The 20,571-nt window shown below is 36.0% G+C and overlaps 1 protein-coding gene across 1 annotated transcript; it reads right to left on the bottom strand.

Moving 5' to 3' along the window:
- Positions 1-14,528: 14,528 nt before the first annotated feature.
- Positions 14,529-20,033, bottom strand: LOC144438157 (uncharacterized). The gene is made up of 6 exons (XM_078127188.1): positions 19,959-20,033; positions 19,109-19,195; positions 18,197-18,298; positions 17,820-17,893; positions 17,188-17,265; positions 14,529-14,740 (listed from the first exon to the last, which is right to left on the bottom strand). The coding sequence occupies exons 1-5, from the start codon at positions 20,019-20,021 to the stop codon at positions 17,226-17,228; spliced, it is 366 nt and encodes a 121-aa protein (XP_077983314.1). The 5' UTR covers positions 20,022-20,033; the 3' UTR covers positions 14,529-14,740; positions 17,188-17,225.
- Between the last annotated feature and the right edge of the window lie 538 nt (positions 20,034-20,571).

The following is a 20,571-nucleotide window of genomic DNA, read 5'->3' as shown; positions in this document are numbered from 1 at the left end:
TCCCCATTTCAAAAAAAGTAATTGGTTTTACAACACGCCTGGACCTGTAATAACTTTATGAAAGTTGGTTCATATTTTCTATCTCTTAATATATAGTAATTAATTATTTTCCATCGTTAATATCTGCTGACATTATTACACTAGCTTAGTCTGCAACACAAATAAAATTTACATTCACGGTTGATGCTGTCATCACTGTTGTTGTTGTTGTTGCTGTTGTTGTTGTTGTTGTTGTTGTTGTTGTTGTTGTCATAGACGCCTAGACAGCATGATGAATTGGTTTTGAATAAATTTTGATAGGTCTCAACCAAGAAACTTGTAAACCTTTCGACATGTTCATTATCTTCATTGTAAACATTTATGAATACATTATTATCATAATCGGTATTTCCAACTCCTTTCATTTGTAAATTAAAATAACTAACTTGTAGACACTGCACTGCATGGGGAGAAAGTTTGTAGTGCCTGTAAAAGTCACGTGGAAGTTGTTCCAACAGTGTTTATATATACTATAGTGCATACATGTAGGGCATGTACTTAGGGAGCCTTTAAATAGGGTGGATATATGGGTGGGGGTCACTGATTGTACAAATGGGTTCTCTGCTGGGAGGACTATACTTTAGAAACCGGGAATTGGGGAAGGTCACATTTAAATTGACTCATTATATTATCTAACTTTTATGTTATTTTTGTGATTTTACAATCCGGCCGCATGTCTTCGCTGTCACATCCCACCAGTCCCCGGGCCACTAGTACCACCATTCTACCGTAATATCAAAACATATAAGTGAAGTCGCTGCTGAAAACCATGTAGTGAATTAATTGTTAGTTGTTATGTGAGGAGAGGAGTAGGTCTCACAGGTGGAAGGGGAAACAGTGTTGTAAGATATTTGGGGACAATATGGTGGAGTGGGGATGTTGACCTAGGACCCGACAATGTCAGTAGCGCTCCCATATAAGTTTGGATGATTTTGCCTTCAGCTCTGTCAATTAGATCAAAATATAGGAGTTAATTAATGCAATGCCTTCATACAAATTCACGGTTATGTGTTAAGAAAAACAAAAGCCTTTAATGTTATCAGACTGTGGTGGCAGCATTTAGTTCGATCTTTACTTTTAATTAGAACTCGTGTCTCAGATAACATTTTAAACCATATTTTATTTTTATGAATATCAACTTGAAGATAACTATTCGCAATAACGTTGTGACATAAAATCACCATTACATATTAATACCGTAGAATAGTTGTAACAGTCATGTGACAAATTATCATGGTTTTAAAATTTCAATTTATCAACTAAATCTGGGGCCATATTATTCATCCAATTATAAACGTTATGCGTGTGAGAAAGCTGTTCCCGCGTACCAAAACTGAGGCGGAGGACTTCTTGGAGATACATGTCCTGTGTTCCAATATAAACTCACACCAGAACTCGCGATATTCTGCGTGACTTTGAGAAGTTCGAACATAGTTACCATGCACAACGAAAGTTGTCAATGTAAATAGAACGTGCAAATGCTGACTGTTTATGCAGAGATAGCAAACGTATATGCCGTATATATTCACTAATATTACTCGAAAATGATTTGTTCAAGACGAGCTTCTTTGTCAATGTTGACAACATGTACTCAAGGTAAGATAGAAACTCTTTTCTTGACAAAGAAGGTATTCAAAGCTACTTTTTTTAAATATCAAATTCAATGCTTCCGTTCTTCAAAGTTGAGGTGCGTTGCTTGTACTATTTACTCTTATTTGATACGGATGATGCGTAATATCATCTCTCTCTCTCTCTCTCTCTCTCTCTCTCTCTCTCTCTCTCTCTCTCTCTCTCTCTCTCTCTCTCTCTCTCTCTCTCTCTCTCTCTCTCACTCACTCTCTCTCTCTCTCTCTCTCTCTCTCTCTCTCAGCGAGTTACAGTAGTAGACAACGATTATTGCTACCGACGACTTCGTTCGATCGAGTAACAGTACATTATGGTAACTGGTGTGTTGACGTTATGCCACATCCTGGCGTATTTGCCCACATCATGGAAATAGGACTGCCTCAAGTTGCAATCAAAGTGATAGGTGAGCCATTTTTCATAGACTTAGTTCTTATACCGTCTACAATGTCGGCGACTATAATTTTGGTGAGCGAAAATGCGACATTACAAAAATTATTGTTTAATGCAACTTTAAATTAAAATGATAGCACATTTCTATGACAACAGCGCATCCTTTACTTACTGTACTATTATTAGTACTATAATAAACGTAAGTTCACACAGCACATGATGCAGTGAAACGCCTTCTCCTAAATTAATTGGTCCAAATGCAACCCATCATACATGTATGCGATATGGTTCGTTTCATTCTTTTTATTTCAACAGAGATTCGTCAAAAATATATTGATCTAAAGAATGACGAATTGACAAAATGGAAGACAGAACTTGAACAGAAACAGAGAGAAGTTTCTGATAAACAAGACGAAGTAGAAGAGAAACTCAAAGATCTTGAGAACAGAGAACAAATAATTGGTGACACTCAACAACAGCTAGAAACAACTCAAAGAGAACTTCGTACAGAGAAAGAGAGATTAGTTGAGAGAAATGACAGTCTTCGAGAAAAGGAACAACTTCTAGGAAACAGAGAAGGTCATCTCGAAGACGAAATTCTCAATATCGCAAACAGGGACACAGAACTTAATGACAGACAACAACAAATTGAAAGGAGAGAGGGAGAGATAGACGAAGCTATGACAACCGTCGCTAGGAAACAAGCAGAAGTAAAGGAACGCCAGCGTCATCTAGACGATAGAGAGCAGATACTGAATGCAAGAAAAGATAGACTTGACGGAAAGGTGATTGAGACGACTCTGATTGAGGAAACCCTCAAGGACAAAATTAGGACTCTACAGTCAAAAGTCAGAGATCTTGAACACAAGGAGGAGGAGATAAAGCAAATGAAGAGAGAATTTGATTCCAGAGAAATAGAACAAAACGACAAACAACTTTCTTTGGATGAGAAAGAGATTATAATGAATGTAGCAGAGATTATGATCGACAAGACGTTAACAGAAATCGGTGACAAAGAAAGGAGACTAGGGAAAAAAGAGACCATGCTAGTGAACAGAGAGCGAGAAGTTGAAGAACGAATGAAACATATTGCTAGCAAGGAAGCTACATTGAATGAGATACAGACTCAGTTGGACGAGAGAGAACAGACAGTGGCTGCAAAAGAAGAAGCAATCGAAGTGAAAATGAAGGAAGTGGTTATGATGAGAGATGTCCAGGAGCAGAAAGCAAAGAAGCTAAAAGAAGAGTATAGAAAAATTACATCTGCTCAAGACATAGTACAAAAGAAAGAAAAGTATCTCCTTCCACGAGTGCCTCTGATGAAGAAAAGAGAGATAGAAGTAGCACAGCTAATGAAGAAATATTCAGAAAGATTAAACATTCTAGACAATAAGAGTAAAGAACTGACAGCAAAGGAAAATGAGCTAAGAGAAAAAGAAATCAAAGTCACAAATATAAAACAGGACAATGCCGAAATGAAAAAGAAGTTAGTCGAAGTGAATGAAAAACTGGCCACTTTCACCAAGTTAACACAAATGAAAGACGAAGACTTGATGTCTATGATGAAAAAAGGGAAGGAACGAAAGAACTTGCAAAAAGAACTGGAGTCAAAAGAATACTTTCTCAAGATGATTATAAGTGACGTGATAGAAAAACAAAAGACCAACGAGCTGAAAGAAAAGTGCCTGAGAGAAAGAGATCTGAGCATAGCATCATCAAAGGGTCTCATAAAAGAACGTGCCGACAAATTGGACAAAGAAAAGAAAGTGTTGGAAGCAAAAGACGAAAATTTGTCACGAAAAGAAAAGGAGTTGGAGACACTGTACGCTGAGTTTGGAAAGAAACAGAGGGCTGTTAAGGAACAATCAAACCGACTTAAGGAATTGTTTGAAAAGTTACTTGAGAAGGAAGAAGCTCAGGGGAGACGTGGAAGTGAACTGAAAGAGATGATAAAGGATGTCAAAGTACGAATGGATGATATAAAGAGAAAGGAAGTCCAACTTAATAGAGACAACGGACATGCTGATGAAGAAACAGTGTCAGGAGAAGAAGAAAACTTGGACAGAATCTCCTTGGACAAAGAAACAAGTAAAATGCTGAATATAGAAGACGAAAGAAAAACTGTCAGAGTAAGAGAAGAGAATGTTGAACAAAAGTTGAAAGAGATATCTCAGCGAGAACAGTTTATTTTGGATGAACAGAAGAGACTAATGGCAGCTGAAGAAGATGTCAAAGTAAAAATGGAGAAAATAATGGTGATTGGAGGAAGATTACAAAATATTAGAAATGTGATCAGAAAACAAGATTCCAAAGCACAGAACAGTGAGTATTTATACTCCCTTTGCTCATTTGAATATGTGAATGATTTTACCCTTTCATATCTTGACTGTTACGAATGTTGGACTCAGTTTCAAACGATTTTCCATGCCAACCGTTGCATGCTGTACTGTAATAAATTATTTCGGAATCCTCATTGTGTTAGAACCAATGGAAGTGTGTACCTAGCATTGCCATCTTGTACAAGATAGAGGGCGACATGTCAGTAATCAATAACTAATCGATCTCTCAAAACAAATTTACAGGTTCAAGACGTCATTCAGGTGATGGCTCTGAGATTATGACAACAGATACTGGAGAGAAGGAAGAGAACGTAGGGAAAGACTGATTCTGTGTCAGACTACAAAGACAATACAGGTAAGTGTTTGTACACTACTATTTTGCTTAGAAAACATTTTAATACACACATACATGGATAAATATATTACACATAGAAATATGTACAATTATAATTATTCAACACATTTCTTAGTTCAAAAATCCGATGCGTGTGAACTTACAAATTCATCAATATTGCTTTCTCCATATATTCTCAGACCACGATACACCACTATAGTGATCCCTTAAATAAGGACTATAAGTAATGATAAATCTCTTCTTGTAATATCCCTGGACACAGAATTGGTCTGACGATTTGTAGAAGTCGGAAAAGTATTTTCATGACAAACACCGCGTCTCATTACGTACTCTGACTGCAAGCCATATTCAAATGAAGACATCAATGATATACATGTATATCTGAACTTAATGAAATCAATGTCTACATTACAGCGTTGATTTTGACCAACACCTTGGGTGTTAATTGAATCGCTCTTTTTAGAGCAAAGACTGCCATATCATTTAAAATATATGGATTTTATTGTAAATAAATAAATATTTACTTTTTGTTACAAGCTGATATTACCGTTTGTGTGTACGTTTTATTAATTTCATGTGTGTTGAGTTACATCAGCTGTATTGCTACAGTTTTGTGTGGCTGCTGTAACGGATATTTCCTAATTTCTAAAATTCGTTATTTAGTATGCAAGTTGAAAGTCATTTCCTTTAAAAAGCTACAGGGGCTATCGTCTACACTTTTTTCAACCTCGATAAAACACGTATGCTACAAAACATGTACTTTCCAGTTGAAATCAGTAATCAGACACTAGGGGGCGATATAACATAAACTGACATGGGCTGTTAAGTGTTATGGTACAATTCGTGACATGACATTCCAAGAATTCTGAAACACTTACATTTTTCTTTTGTTTGAAGGCTTCAAAGCATTTTTTTTTTAAAAAGACGAAGTTGTAATACAGAAATGCATGGAGCTACCGAGATAAACGATTTTTCAAATTTTAATATTTTTAAGGGAAATTGGTTTTGGAAATTGTGCGTATAGACACACAGATACACTGATACATACATATATACATATACACACATATATGATCTTTCTTGCTTGCACAAATGTGCTCTCTGGGGGACTATACTTTAGAAACGGTGAATTGGGGAAGGTCACATTTAAATTGACTCATTATATTATCTAACTTTTATGTCATTTTGTGATTTTACAATCCGGTCGCATGCCTCCGTTGTGACATCCCACCAGTCCCCGGGCCACTAATACCATCATTCTACCGTATTAATATCAGAACATATAAGTGAAGTCGCTGCTGAAAACCATGTAGTGAATTAATTGTTAGTTGTTATGTGAGGAGAGGAGTAGGTCTCACAGGTGGAAGGGGAAACAGTACAGTTGTAAGATATTTGGGGATAATATGGTGGAGTGGGGATGTTGGCCTATAGTGTCAGTGCTTCCATCTATAAACTTAGGAAAATTTGCCTTCAGCTCTGTCAATTAGATCATAACATAGGAGTTGATTAATAACGTAGTGTTTTTATGTAAATTCAAGGTGATGATAGTTAGTCGCTCTCTACCATTATTAGTTTTGGAAATAGTGTCTCTGATAACATTTTAAACCATGTTTTTTTTTTTAAATTTGAACAAGGAGAGGATCGTGTTTTAGGAAAAGGAAATTCAGAGAGGGCCATTTTTACACTCTATGCGATCAGCTTTAGAACGTTAACCCTACCGTAACGTTGCAAAACAATATGTCAAATTCATTACAACATAAATACTTTGGAGCAATACGAATTCAGCAGATAAAAGTATCTTATGATAAAATCGTCCAAATAATTCGTAGCTTCTAATATTTGTCCGTTTGGAAACACGTCAAGTCGTACAACTCTACATGAAATGGTTCAATCATTCTAACTTGTTTACCAGTAATGGTGGTATTATGTACACCCACTTGATGTCCGTGTGTAAACAGTGGTGAAAGGTATACGGATCACTTCCTTGCTTATTGAAAAATTATCAACTTTATTGGATGTCGTTACACGTTGGTACCGTACAGATCATACTCAGAACAATGAAGTCGGAGAAAAATCATTTCTTATTACATTCAGTTTCTATGGCAATACTTTTGTATGGTTGTCTCAGATGGTACTTGGGAAATCTGGTTTCAATCGCTTTGTATTCGGTACACCTTTGGCATTGTCAGCTATACACTTAGTTTCCCATATCTGTGAGACATGTGATCAACAGATTGGACAAATACTAAACGGCCCTAGTCTGAATATCAACTTGAACATTACGATTCGCAACAACCTTGTGACATAAAATCACCACATTACCTATTGTAACGCACAATGGTTGTAACAGTCATACAAGAAATTGTCATGGTTTTAAAATTTTGAATTTTTCAATTTATCAACTCAATCTGTGGCCATATTATTCATCCAATTATAATCGTCATGCATGTGAGAAAGCTGTTCCCGCGTACCAAAGCTGAGGTGGAGGACTTCTTGGAGATACATATCCTGTGTTCGAATATAAACTCACACCAGAACTCGCGATATTCTGCGTGACTTTGAGAAGTTCGAACATAGTTACCATGCACAACGAAAGTTGTCAATGTAAATAGAACGTGCAAATGCTGACTGTTTATGCAGTGATAGCAAACGTATATGCCGTGTATATTCACTAATATTACTCAAAAATGATTTGCACAAGACGAGCTTCTTTGTCAATGTTGACAACATGTACTCAAGGTAAGATAGAAACTCTTTTTTCAACGAAGAAAGTATTCAAAGCTACTTTTTTTTCGATATCAAATTCAATGCTTTCGTTCTTCAAAGTTGAGGTGCGTTGTTTGTACTATCTACACTTATTTGATACGGATGATGCGTAACATCATATCTCTCTCTCTCTCTCTCTCTCTCTCTCTCTCTCTCTCTCTCTCTCTCTCTCTCTCTCTCTCTCTCTCTCTCTCTCAGCGAGTTACAGTAGTAGACAACGATTATTGCTACCGACGACTTCGTTCGATCGTGTAACAGTACAGTATGGTAACTGGTGTGTTGACGTTATGCCACATCCTGGCGTATTTGCCCACATCATGGAAATAGGACTGCCTCAAGTTGCAATCAAAGTGATAGGTGAGCCATTTTTCATAGACTTGGTTCTTATACCGTCTACAATGTCGGCGACTATAATTTTGGTGAGTGAAATTCCGACATTACAAAAATTATTGTTAAATGCAACTTTAAAATGATAGCACCTTTCCATGACAACCGCACATCCTTTACTTACTGTACTATTATGAGTAATGTGCACTTTCTTCGTACCAACACTAAGTCATTCAATAAACGTAAGTTCAAACAACACATGATGCAGCGAAACGCCTTCTCCTAAATTAATTGGTCCAAATGCAATCCATCATACATGTATGATTTGTTTCATTCTTTTTATTTCAACAGAGATTCGTCAAAAATATATTGATCAAAAGAATGACGAATTGACAAAATGGAAGACAGAACTTCAACAGAAACAGAGAGAAGTTTCTGATAAACAAGACGAAGTAGAAGAGAAACTCAAAGATCTTGAGAACAGACAACAAATAATTGGTGACACTCAACAACAGCTAGAAACAACTCAAAGCGAACTTCGTACAGAGAAAGAGAGATTAGATGAGAGAAATGACAGTCTTCGAGAAAAGGAACAACTTCTAGGAAACAGAGAAGGTCGTCTCGAAGGCGAAATTTTAAAAATCGCAAACAGGGACACAGAACTTAATGACAGACAACAACAAATTGAAAGGAGAGAGGGAGAGATAGACGAAGCTATGACAACCGTCGCTAGGAAACAAGCAGCAGTAAATGAAAGACAGCGTCATCTAGACGATAGAGAGCAGATACTGAATGCAAGAAAAGATAGACTTGACGGAAAGGTGATTGAGACGACTCTGATTGAGGAAACCCTCAAGGACAAAAGTAGGACTCTACAGTCAAAAGTAAGAGAACTTGAACACAAGGAGGAGGAGATAAAGCAAATGAAGAGAGAATTTGATTCCAGAGAAATAGAACAAAACGACAAACAACTTTCTTTGGATGAGAAAGAGATTATAATGAATGTAGCAGAGATTATGATCGAGAAGACGTTAACAGAAATCGGTGAGAAAGAAAGGAGACTAGGGAAAAAAGAGTCCATGCTAGTGAACAGAGAGCGAGAGGTTGAAGAACGGATGAAACATATTGCTAGCAAGGAAGCTACATTGAATGAGATACAGTCTCAGTTGGACGAGAGAGAGCAGACAGTTGCGGCAAAAGAAGAAGCAGTTGAAGTGAAAATGAAGGAAGTGGTTATGATGAGAGATGTCCAGGAGCAGAAAGCAAAGAAGCTAAAAGAAGAGTATAGAAAAATTGCATCTGCTCAAGACATAGTACAAAAGAAAGAAAAGTATCTCCTTCCACGAGTGCCTCTGATGAAGAAAAGAGAGATAGAAGTAGCACAGCTAATGAAGAAATATTCAGAAAGATTAAACATTCTCGACAATAAGAGTAAAGAACTGACAGCAAAGGAAAATGAGCTAAGAGAAAAAGAAATTAAAGTCACAAAGATAAAACAGGACAATGCCGAAATGAAAAAGAAGTTAGTCGAAGTGAATGAAAAACTGGCCACTTTCACCAAGTTAACACAAATGAAAGACGAAGACTTGATGTCTATGATGAAAAAAGGGAAGGAACGAAAGAACTTGCAAAAAGAACTGGAGTCAAAAGAATACTTTCTCAAGATGATTATAAGTGACGTGATAGAAAAACAAAAGACCAACGAGCTGAAAGAAAAGTGCCTGGGAGAAAGAGAACTGAGCATAGCATCATCAAAGGGTCTCATAAAAGAACATGCTGACAAATTGGACAAAGAAAAGAAAGTGTTGGAAGCAAAAGACGAAAATTTGTCACAAAAAGAAAAGGAGTTGGAGACACTGTACGCTGAGTTTGGAAAGAAACAGAGGGCTGTTAAGGAACAATCAAACCGACTTAAGGAATTGTTTGAAAAATTACTTGAGAAGGAAGAAGCTCAGGGGAGACGTGGAAGTGAACTGAAAGAGATGATAAAGGAAGTCAAAGTACGAATGGATGATATAAAGAGAAAGGAAGTCCAACTTAATAGAGACACCGAACAAACTCATGAAGAAACAGTGTCAGGAGAAGAATTCTTGGACAGAATCTCCTTGGACAAAGAAACAAGTAAAATGCTGAGTATAGAAGACGAAAGAAAAACTGTCAGAGTAAGAGAAGAGAATGTTGAACAAAAGTTAAAAGAGATATCTCAGCGAGAACAGTTTATTTTGGATGAACAGAAGAGACTAATGGCAGCTGAAGAAGATGTCGAAGTAAAAATGGAGAAAATAATGGTGATTGGAGGAAGATTACAAAATATTAGAAATGTGATCAGAAAACAAGATTCCAAAACACAGAGCAGTGAGTATTTATACTCCCTTCGCTCCTTTCAATGTGTGAATGATTTTACCCAGTTTTCATAATTATCTAGACTGTTACGAATGTTGGACTCAGTTTCAAAATATTATCCATGCCAACCATTACATGCGCGCTGTACTGTAATAAATTATTTCAGAACCCTTTGTTATAACCAATGGAAGTGTGCAACTAGCATTACCATCTTGTACAAGATAGAGGGCGACATTTCCGTAATCAATTACTAATCGATCTCTCAAAACAAATTTACAGGTTTGAGACGTCATTCAGGTGATGGCTCTGAGATTATGACAACAGATACTGGAGAGAAGGAAGAGAACGTAGGGAAAGACTGATTCTGTGTAAGACTATAAAGATAATACAGGTAAGTGTTTGTACACTACTATTTTGCTTAGAAAAGATTTTAATACACAGATACATGGATAAATATATTACACATAGAAATATGTACAATTCTAATTATTGAACACATCTCTTAGTTTAAAAATCCGATGCGTGTGAACTTACAAATTCTATCAATATTGCTTTCTCCATATAATCTCAGACCACGATACACCACTGTAGTGATCCCTGTCATGCTCTGATGTCGAACACTCAATATATGCAGTCGTAAAAAGTATCAACTCGTAATGGTCATGTACGAACAGTTGTAATAATTACCCCTTGTCTATGTATAGATGTTATCAATCATGTGTACGTGTTCTTTCTTCAAGCTAATTAAGAAGGTGCAATGATAAATCCATTTTTTGTGTAACTTTCCACTAAACATTAACACAGTGATAATATTTCTTAAATAAGGACGACAAGTAATGATAGATCTCTTCATGTAATATCCCTGTACACAGAATTGGTCTGACGATTTGTAGAAGTCGAAAAAAGTATTTTCGTGACAAACACCGCGTCTCATTACGTACTCTGACTGCAAGCCATATTCAAATGAAGACATCAATGAAATATATCTGAACTTAATAAAATCAATGTCTACATTACAGTTGATTTTGACCAACACCTTGGGAGTTAATAGAATCGCTATTTTTAGAGCAAAGACTGCCATATCATTCAAAATATGTGGATTTTATTGTAAATAAATATTTTCTTTTTGTTACAAGCTAAGATTACCGTTTGTGTGTACGTTTTATTAATTCTAGCATGTGTGTTGAGTTACATCAGCTGTACTGCTACTGTTTTGTATGGCTGCTGTCACGGATATTTCCTAATTTCTAAAATTCGTTATTTAGTATGCAAGTTTAAAGTTTGTTCCTTTAATAAACGACAGGAGCTGTCGTCTTCACTTTTTTTTCAACCTTTAAAACGTCATAGCGTTCGATAAAACACGTATGCTACAAAACATGTACTTTCCAGTTCAGTAATCTGACACCAGGGGGCGATATAACATAAACTGACATGGGCTGTTGTGGTACAATTCATGACATGACATTCCAAGAATTCTGAAACACTTACATTTTTCATTTGTTTACGAAGGTTTCAAAATATTTCAAAAAAAGACGAAGGTGTAATACAGAAATACAGAAATAAACGATTTTTCAAATTTTAATATTTTTAAGGGAAACTGGTTTTGGAAATTGTACGATGCAAGCTTATACAATAAATAAAATATGTACTCGTATATTATATAGACACACAGATACACTGATTCATACATATATACATATATACATATACACACATATATGATCTTTCTTGCTTGTACAAATGGGTTCTCTGAGAGGACTATATTTTAGAAACGGTGAATTGGGGAAGGTCACATTTAAATTGACTCGTTATATTATCTAACTTTTATATTATTTTGTGATTTTAGAATCCGGCCGCATGCCTCCGCTGTCACATCCCACTAGTCCCCGGGCTACTAGTAGTACCATCATTCTACCGTAAATATCAGAACATATAAAGTGAAGTCGCTGCTGAAAACCATGTAGTGAATTAATTGTTAGTTGTTATTTGAGGAGAGGAGTAGGTCTCACAGGTGGAAGGGGAACAGTGTTGTAAGATATTTGGGGAGGGATAAGGTATAATATGGTGGAGTGGGGATGTTGGCCTATAGTCAGTCAAGTCGATCGCCATATAAGGAATTAGTCATGAATATTAAGTAGTACGTTCTACTCTTCATTTTAACCAATCAGCGTCACAGAAAGTTTGGGTCATAGGTTATGCAAATAGGCGCGCTTACTTTTGTTTTTCTTATCGTCTGCTGAACCAGAGCAAAACCACAACAAAGTTTTAATCACGATGCCGAAAGTCATCATCAGAAACGTAATTGCTGTGGGAATGCACCATTATTCGGGGGAACTAACGCCAGGGAGAGGATACAACATCATCCATGAACTGAATAACGTGCATGATCCGAATGCTTGCGGTATCGTCGAGAATGGAATGGAAAAACATCAAAAAGTACTCGGCCATTTGAAGAGAGACGCTGCTCAGTTACTAGCAAAAGTGATTGATGCACGTCTAGCTTCAAATGGACGGTATTATTTGAAGCCAAAGGGCCGTTGTTTCTTCCATTCTCGGCGGTATGGTAAAGTTCAGATGTGTACGGCCGGCTTCATGGTGAAGACAGAGGACGTCACTCGGGCAAAGGACATAGTCCTGAACCAGAGTTTTCCTGTCTTGTTCCCCTAGACACCAAACCAAATCAAAACGGCCCTTTTCAGGGCCACACATCCTCCAAAAAGAGAACTACCGTAATCAATGCGTGATGTATGTGTGTGTGTGTGTGTGTGTGTGTGTGTGTGTATGTATGTGTAGAAATGTGAATTACATGGTTTCATGGTGTTATGAAAGCTGTTCTGTGCACTTTCACAAAATGTTAACTTAGTGTAGAGTTCGAAGTTTGAATTTTGATTTGAATACATCACAGGTAGGTAAACTACATGTACACAGATTACCGTCACCAGTGTGCTATTGAGTAAACGCTGATTAGGATACAACACATATGTTTATAGTATTACGTTATCGTTGTGACATACAGAGACTATACTGTAGCTAGTTCGTGTTTGCTGATGTCGTTGGTTTTGGCGTGGAGGGGGGGGGGGGGCAATCATCACTTGTTTGACAGATCATTACGTACATGTTTGTGACTTCAGGCAAACCTTGGTCACGTGATGTATTTCTATGATTCAATGGTTGGTTATGTGTGTAAAATTAAGGTGGGTGTGTTAATGATGATTTCTAATTTAACAAGAGATATGCTTTGGTCTTTCAACTTACAGCTGTTTCTAAAACAAATCCGAAGCACTACTTGGCAATATACTTAATTTGCAAAACATGTCATTGTACTTTTGATACCCCTATTATGTTGATTGATATAACTTTTGTCACAGACTACTTTATTTCTCACTTGTTTGGTGTGATGGGATCATCATCACTTTTCTAACATGATATCAAAAAGACAAACAATAAATTGTCTTTTTTGATGTCACTTGCACAATATATTACTCGTGTCACTTATTTCATTAATTCAATATTTTATCTCTTATCTGAGAAAACGAGAAATACTAGCAAGGACACTGTAATTGATGTCTTAATTTCTTTTTACACATACTCCTTGTTTGTAGTGTTAAGACCTTCAACTGTTTATATACACAGTTGTCACAATTAACTACTGGTTTGTCATTATTTACTATTTTGGGGAATGGAGTTTGGGCTAAATAGGTATTGATGGGTAGATGGTTGAGTGGTAAGGGATGGTTAGATGGACAATTGGGCGTTATTTCTAGTTAAACTTGCAATCAAATTATGTCTAAGCAAGCATGTATCTATAAGGGAATGAAAATGATAGACGATGAATTATGATATACAATGAATTTTATTTTCAAATAAAACTTCTGAATTGAAACATTTACAAGTATTACATATAATACATACATACATACATACATACATACATACGTACGTACGTACATACAATACATAGTATGAACATGTATGTAAGCCTTCAGTAGGAGTGCTGTAAGGTACTACCAGAATCAGTTGGATATATAAAAACTCCAAAAATGTGTGAAACAGGCTACAGATAAAAAACAACAACTGACTCCTTACTGAATATGCTATCTACTCGACCAATTACTTGAATAGATGTATTGTGTGCATGCATGCATGTGTGTGTGTATGTGTGTGTGTGTGTGTATGTGTGTTTTATAAAAAACACATGTATGCATCATTACCATTAATAACTGGACAATTTCAATTTGAAATTTTACATGAAATGTCAATTTGCCCTCATGCTTATTTGTTGTCTACAAATATAAAATGGACAGAAAATGTTAAAAACAATCCAATTATTTTAATAATGGTATTTCAGACCTACACCAACAACAAAATTATTCAACACAGTGTCATGTGTTAATTTGTACTACAGTGACATTTGTCTTGTTTTGACTTTGGTATATTTGTATAAAGATGTAGAGAGCAACTTGACAGTTCATTATTTCTATGAATTAATTACTCCAAATCAGCCATGTTTAGATTTATGATTCGTATATGAAAGGTGGAACCCCAAACACCATACCTGAAAAAGACAATGCAAAAATGTTATTGCTGAGATAAACAGTGAAACTTACATCTAGCATTAAATATTATAGAAACCAACTCTAATGTAATCTAAATTTAATTTTTCTACTTTAATCTTTTAAACTATCAGAGTCTATACATATATATTTGTAATCATGAAAAGATACACTTCACATTGTAGCATCAAAATAGTTACATTTTCACTGGATAATTTTAATCTTCACTTTAACAAATATTTGTCTCACTTGTCATCCTCAGAAATACCATCTACATTACCATCACTTTCCCCCACTTCATTAATTATTGCATCCTGGATTTCTGTGACAGGTTTTAACCATGTTGATTTAACAACCCTACTTTTACTCAGTCTAGTTACTTTACTATCCCACTCTATTCTTCTTTCTGGAGACATCACTGACAAGTAGGATTGCATTTCACACTTTAATTGTGCCACAGATTTAGATTCTAGTTTGTTATATTTTGCCCTTTCTTCTTTAGTAACAAAAATTACAGGGACGTGTTCTCTTCTCTGAGGGAACTTAGAGGCCCATAGATACTGAGTGACAAATCTCATTCTTCTCATACCTGCCTCGCTATTAAAATCTAGCAAACCAATGTCAAGATCCTCCCCATGAATATTGGTAATTGTTCTACCTGGGTTAGGTGTAAGATATGCCTTGGACCTTAACACCACTTTGAAGTTAACAAGATCGTTTTCATATGGAGGAAGATTGCGATCAAATGAATTGTCAACTCTCATTCCTAGTGCCATCAATGTGGTGTTACGGAGACATACAAGACTGTGATGGTTGCGAATGACCCTTTCCCACTTAGTATAGTCAGGAGTCCCCACTATCCATGATTTGATTGATTTATTATATTCTTCAAGGACAAAGTCCAAACCCTGGTGTTTATTTGGCTTTCCAGATCTAGAAACAGATTCATATTGTTCTAATACCTCCCTTAGGGCCTCTGGCCAACACAATCTATCATACTCATCCCATGACTCTATTTCCTGGTATTTTGGGTGACAACGTCCAAACCAAACTGGAGAAAATAATTGTCTCCCTGCTCTGAAAAGTTTAGTATCATTGTTTCGGACCCCCTTCCTGAACAAATGAATTCCAAGGCAATGTTGCAGCATTGTTGTCCAAACAAACTGTATCGTTTCATCACTACTTTTGTTTCTTATCCATTCCAAAAGTCATAAGGTGATGGAACTTGAGACTCACACGTATATGGCCAAAGTAACTCTTGATAGATAGCTTCATGGAATTTACAGAAATTATCAAAACTTTGATGGTGGTCCCCACATCTCTTAAAGAAAAGCTGAGCCTTCTCAGTCACAAAACCCTGTGTCTTCCCAAACTCTGAATAGATAATTTCCCAATACATTTCTGCAAAAGATCTTATCATATTCATTTCTTCATGACCTGGACCAGTGCGAAGAACCACCCAATCAAACTCATCCCCATACTTATGAATAGCTTATTCTTATGATGTGCTGGGGTAAGCCATCACATCTTACAATGGTCCATTCCCTCTTTCCTTTACCGTTGCAGTATTTATGAATCCCTGCATGTTTCCCTATTGCCCTAAGAATTATTACAATAGCTTCCAGAGAAGATGGGTTTACAAACATAGGGTCTACAAGACTAATATTGGCCTTCCTAACTTGGTTAAGTACATTTTCAGTGTCTGGGGATTTTCCTTCATATTTCATTACTACCCGTTGGGTACCTCCCTCATTAGTCACTGTGTGGCCAGTATACTCATGAAATAAAATTGTATTATCATCACAAGTGCTTTTTGTCCTGTATGTCTTTGTATCCACACCTTTTTTACTCTTTCTTTTCAAACCAAAGTTACCACAATTTACACATTTAATTCTATTTTCAACCTTTGGATGGCTGTGATTACATACACTACAGATGTCAGTGGCTTTACTTAATTACACAATTTACACATTTAATTCTATTTTCAACCTTTGGATGGCTGTGATTACATACACTACAGATGTCAGTGGCTTTACTTAATTACACAATTTACACATTTAATTCTATTTTAACTGATTCACTATTCCCTATTAAACCAATCCCACTTTCTGTCTGTTTAGCTGTTATTGCATTTATAAATGCGACAACAACAGGATTTCTAGAATTTATGTGACTGACTAAATTGACATCTATTAGATTATCTCCTTCTATCTTTATCCCTGGTCAGTTTTGTTGTTTCTTCATAGGCATTCTTATTTTCTATGAAACCTATTTGTTTGACTGCCTCAATCCTCTGTTTTTGTGTTTCATACATATTGTCTAATTTCTTTTGTAATTCATCCTTGTCATCTTCTAGTTTATTTTTATCTTCTAACAGGTCCTTATTTTCATTTCTAAGAGTAGTCACTTCTTCACTTAACTCATCTACATCCTGTATTAGGGACTTTACCTGATCTTTCAGCTCACTAATTAGTTGCTGGTATTCGCCTACAACATCAAGGTTGTACATGTTAGCATATTCTGGTATCTGAAATAAGTGTAAAATACAAAACTGTTAAATCTCTAGAAGTTGCATACTTTCATTTCATTTAATGACTCTTAGTTACTATGTCACAACTACCTACATGGCAGACATGAATGGAACATACAATATAGCTTGGTATCATTGCCTGTAGTACTGTGTACACCAAAATGTATGATGTTATTGAATCGGTCTACTGACTATGTGCTACATGTTACATGTGTTACAGGTTACATGTTCAAGTGATGGAAAATTGGTATATTCATGTCATTTTTATGTCATGTAATCGCTTTCATATCAGTGTATCTTTCGCTCATGTATACATTGGAACTAATTACATAAACCAGTCCTTCAAGATTATACATGTATGTATGTATGTATGTATGTATGTATGTATGTATGTATGTATGTATGTAATGAAAAATGAGGAGAGACAAGTGAGACATATAGGGATGTAGGAGTCGAACCCACATCCCCTGAATACGAACAAGCGTGATCCTGCCAACTGAGCTTACTCGTTAAAATAAAATATGCAATGTACAGCAGTAACTGTGACTTGCCTTTGTTTCAGGACAAAGTGTACCACCTCTTGCTGCTTCAGAAATACGACAGTTGTATCTGCAACACCATTATACTTAAAAAAAAAAAATTCATTGAATTTGTTAATATCATGATGTTACAAATACATGCATATTATATCAGCCATCCATAATAATGAAGTACACAATGTACATCGTCAATCATAAATGCAGTACTTAAAAACACTACATAGATTTCATTTATTCAATTTTACAATTATAAGAACAACATATAATACTGTTGTGAACATGTTCAGCAAATGTGTACTGTATCATGTAAATTTCGTATAATTTTAAAATTTTTACCATTGCCAATAAAGTAACATATTAAATAATATGCAACACAAATAGCATCTTACCTTTGTGTGACTATCAATTGGAGTTACCGTAGCTATAGCTTGGTTTTGGAGTGTTGTACGAGTAATATGACCTGGGATAGATGAACATCCTTTGCTTGGACACTAAATAAATCATACAGCAAAAATCAACCCATGAATTGGGAATTTAGTGAGAATCAAGAAATATATATGCACTCTATGGATAATTTGGTACTGGAAGTATGGGATTAGTGAAATTAACAATTACTGCTAGTTGGGTATTAGTATTTTAAAACAAAAGTACTAGTAACTCATTTCAAATCTAAATATTCGTTTTGGGGTGTTATGCACTCCCACACACATGTACATAGTCATTGTTATTCAAAAGTCTACTGAAAAATCAAGGATGGATCATTTTCTATTAGAGTATAATGTTTTTTCTACATGTTGCTGTATCTGTGTTGATATAACTGTATACATGGATTGTGTATACAAGTGTATTAGCAGATCTTATTTTATCAACATTTCACTGTTTATAATTAAAACACTAATATATCGTTTGGTACATATTCTTAGATAATACAAACTGATAAGTATACATACTTATATCAACAGACCAGTTACATCACTCATACTGTGAAAACATCTCTGAGAAGATGTACAGAAATGTACAGACCATGTAACTGCATTTGTACATGAAATTTTTCAAACAGATCACAATAGTCATAATTTTACATCTAATATGCTAGCTGTCACATGTCTATTAGTACAGCTATGAAATCTTACCAGATTTATAGACCCTATATAACATCACTTTTTTCACATACCCTGTTTTAGGAGGTGCAGGAGGTCTGTTACAGGCATGTCCTGTAATCTACATGTGGATTTCTAGCTGTTTATATACATGTAATGTAAACGGCCTGACCTTACTTAGCCAATTATATCATGACTAACCTGTGACTGTGTAATATCATGAATATAGTCGATGTCTATACATGTAGCTGGAGATTCTTCATGGGTCTCCTTTCGTTTGCGATCAGCCTGTGAAGAAAGCAATTCCAAATATCACACAAATGAAATACACAAAATAGTACATACCACTCGTAGGTGTGTCACCCCGCGTCTCCATTTATTAAACGAGTCGTCAAACAACTACAAATGTAGTGATCATCAATAAAGTTTTTACACTTGCTAACTATACACTGACTGTCAACATAAGTCTATAGAACTATAATACATATTTGATTTACTGTTACACGAGCAAATCATCATTACAAAAAAAGCTCCAACGAATATAGAAGTAAACTTAGTTTGCTCAGCTGCATCGTCCTGCTTGCAGACTTGAAAGTCGAGATTCAATGCTGACATTGTCCCTTTCGTTCTCAGCTCCGTATTTAGAGACATTGAATTTGTTAGTCCTGCAACCGGAATAAGTCGGGACTCAATTCTGACAGTGTCTGTAATGTTTCTTGTCAGTGTTCACAATTATTACAAGCAGGACTACATTTGTTATTTGTCAGAGTTGTGTCCCGTCCACGGTCGTCAAACAGGACTGCTCCGGATCCCGCACGAGACGAGGCTCGGTCAGTACAAAGAAAATTTCTGACTACATGTATGTTACAACACAGAGACAGACTGCAAATTGCAAGTGGGATCCAGATATCAACTGTATCAACATATTATCAGTTCACAACAAAGGCTATGTCGTTCAGCAACTTGGAAGCACAAGGTCATCGGTCAAACGTGAGAGGTCATTATATACATCGCCCTCAGAGTTATAAAAAACAACCTCTTTTGTACATACCTGAACTTTCCGCTCCGCAACATTATTGAAGTGCTGCGTAAATTCCCGTCGCATTGCAGCCATACGAAGGCAGTTGGTGCAGATACTAGCTGTCCTGTGAACTCCAAGTCTAGCGAAGGCATTGCGAAAGTCCTTCCGTACATATTTCGCTATTTCAACCCCGGTTTTCTCACGCTCAGAACCTCTATTCCACCTTTCATGGAACGGGTTTTTACATTTCTTCTGTGGGCCATGGCCAACAAACACAACGATCACAATAATGCTAATTAAAAATAAAAAGGCTAAAATAATTGCTGCAAGGCTTGACAAAGATTGATGCGTTTGCATTGTTGAACCTTATCTTTAAAAGTGTCGTCTGCTATTGTAAGCTCGAGCTCAGTGACTATCATTTCATCGATCGGGAGCGTTAACTGTCAATCATTTGTCAATTGACCAATAAGATGTAGGAGAATATTTTGTGTACATTTTGTAATTTTCTCTCAATATTTGTAATTTCTACAATTGTTTTTGTATGGTAATGTCAATAATCACGTTATTTACATGCTTCATAGAACACTGAATATTATTTTACAGCTGTGATTGGTTAAATTAAAGACATCTCCCTAGGAACGAT

The sequence above is a fragment of the Glandiceps talaboti genome, chromosome 7 (assembly GCF_964340395.1).
Source record: "Glandiceps talaboti chromosome 7, keGlaTala1.1, whole genome shotgun sequence".
Taxonomy (NCBI): Eukaryota; Metazoa; Hemichordata; class Enteropneusta; family Spengelidae; genus Glandiceps; species Glandiceps talaboti.
The sequence above is the reverse complement of the archived record's forward strand: the minus strand, read 5'-3'. Positions and strand labels throughout refer to the sequence as shown.

Excerpts from the sequence above, each read along its gene's own strand:
- LOC144438157 (XM_078127188.1), bottom strand. The coding sequence starts at position 20,021 with ATGGCTGCAATGCGACGGGAATTTACGCAGCACTTCAATAATGTTGCG. Across the intron at positions 19,196-19,958 it reads TTGCGGAGCGGAAAGTTCAG|GCTGATCGCAAACGAAAGGA; the intron begins GTATGTACAAAA and ends CTTTCTTCACAG. Across the intron at positions 17,894-18,196 it reads CAATTGATAGTCACACAAAG|TATAATGGTGTTGCAGATAC; the intron begins GTAAGATGCTAT and ends TTTTTTTTTAAG.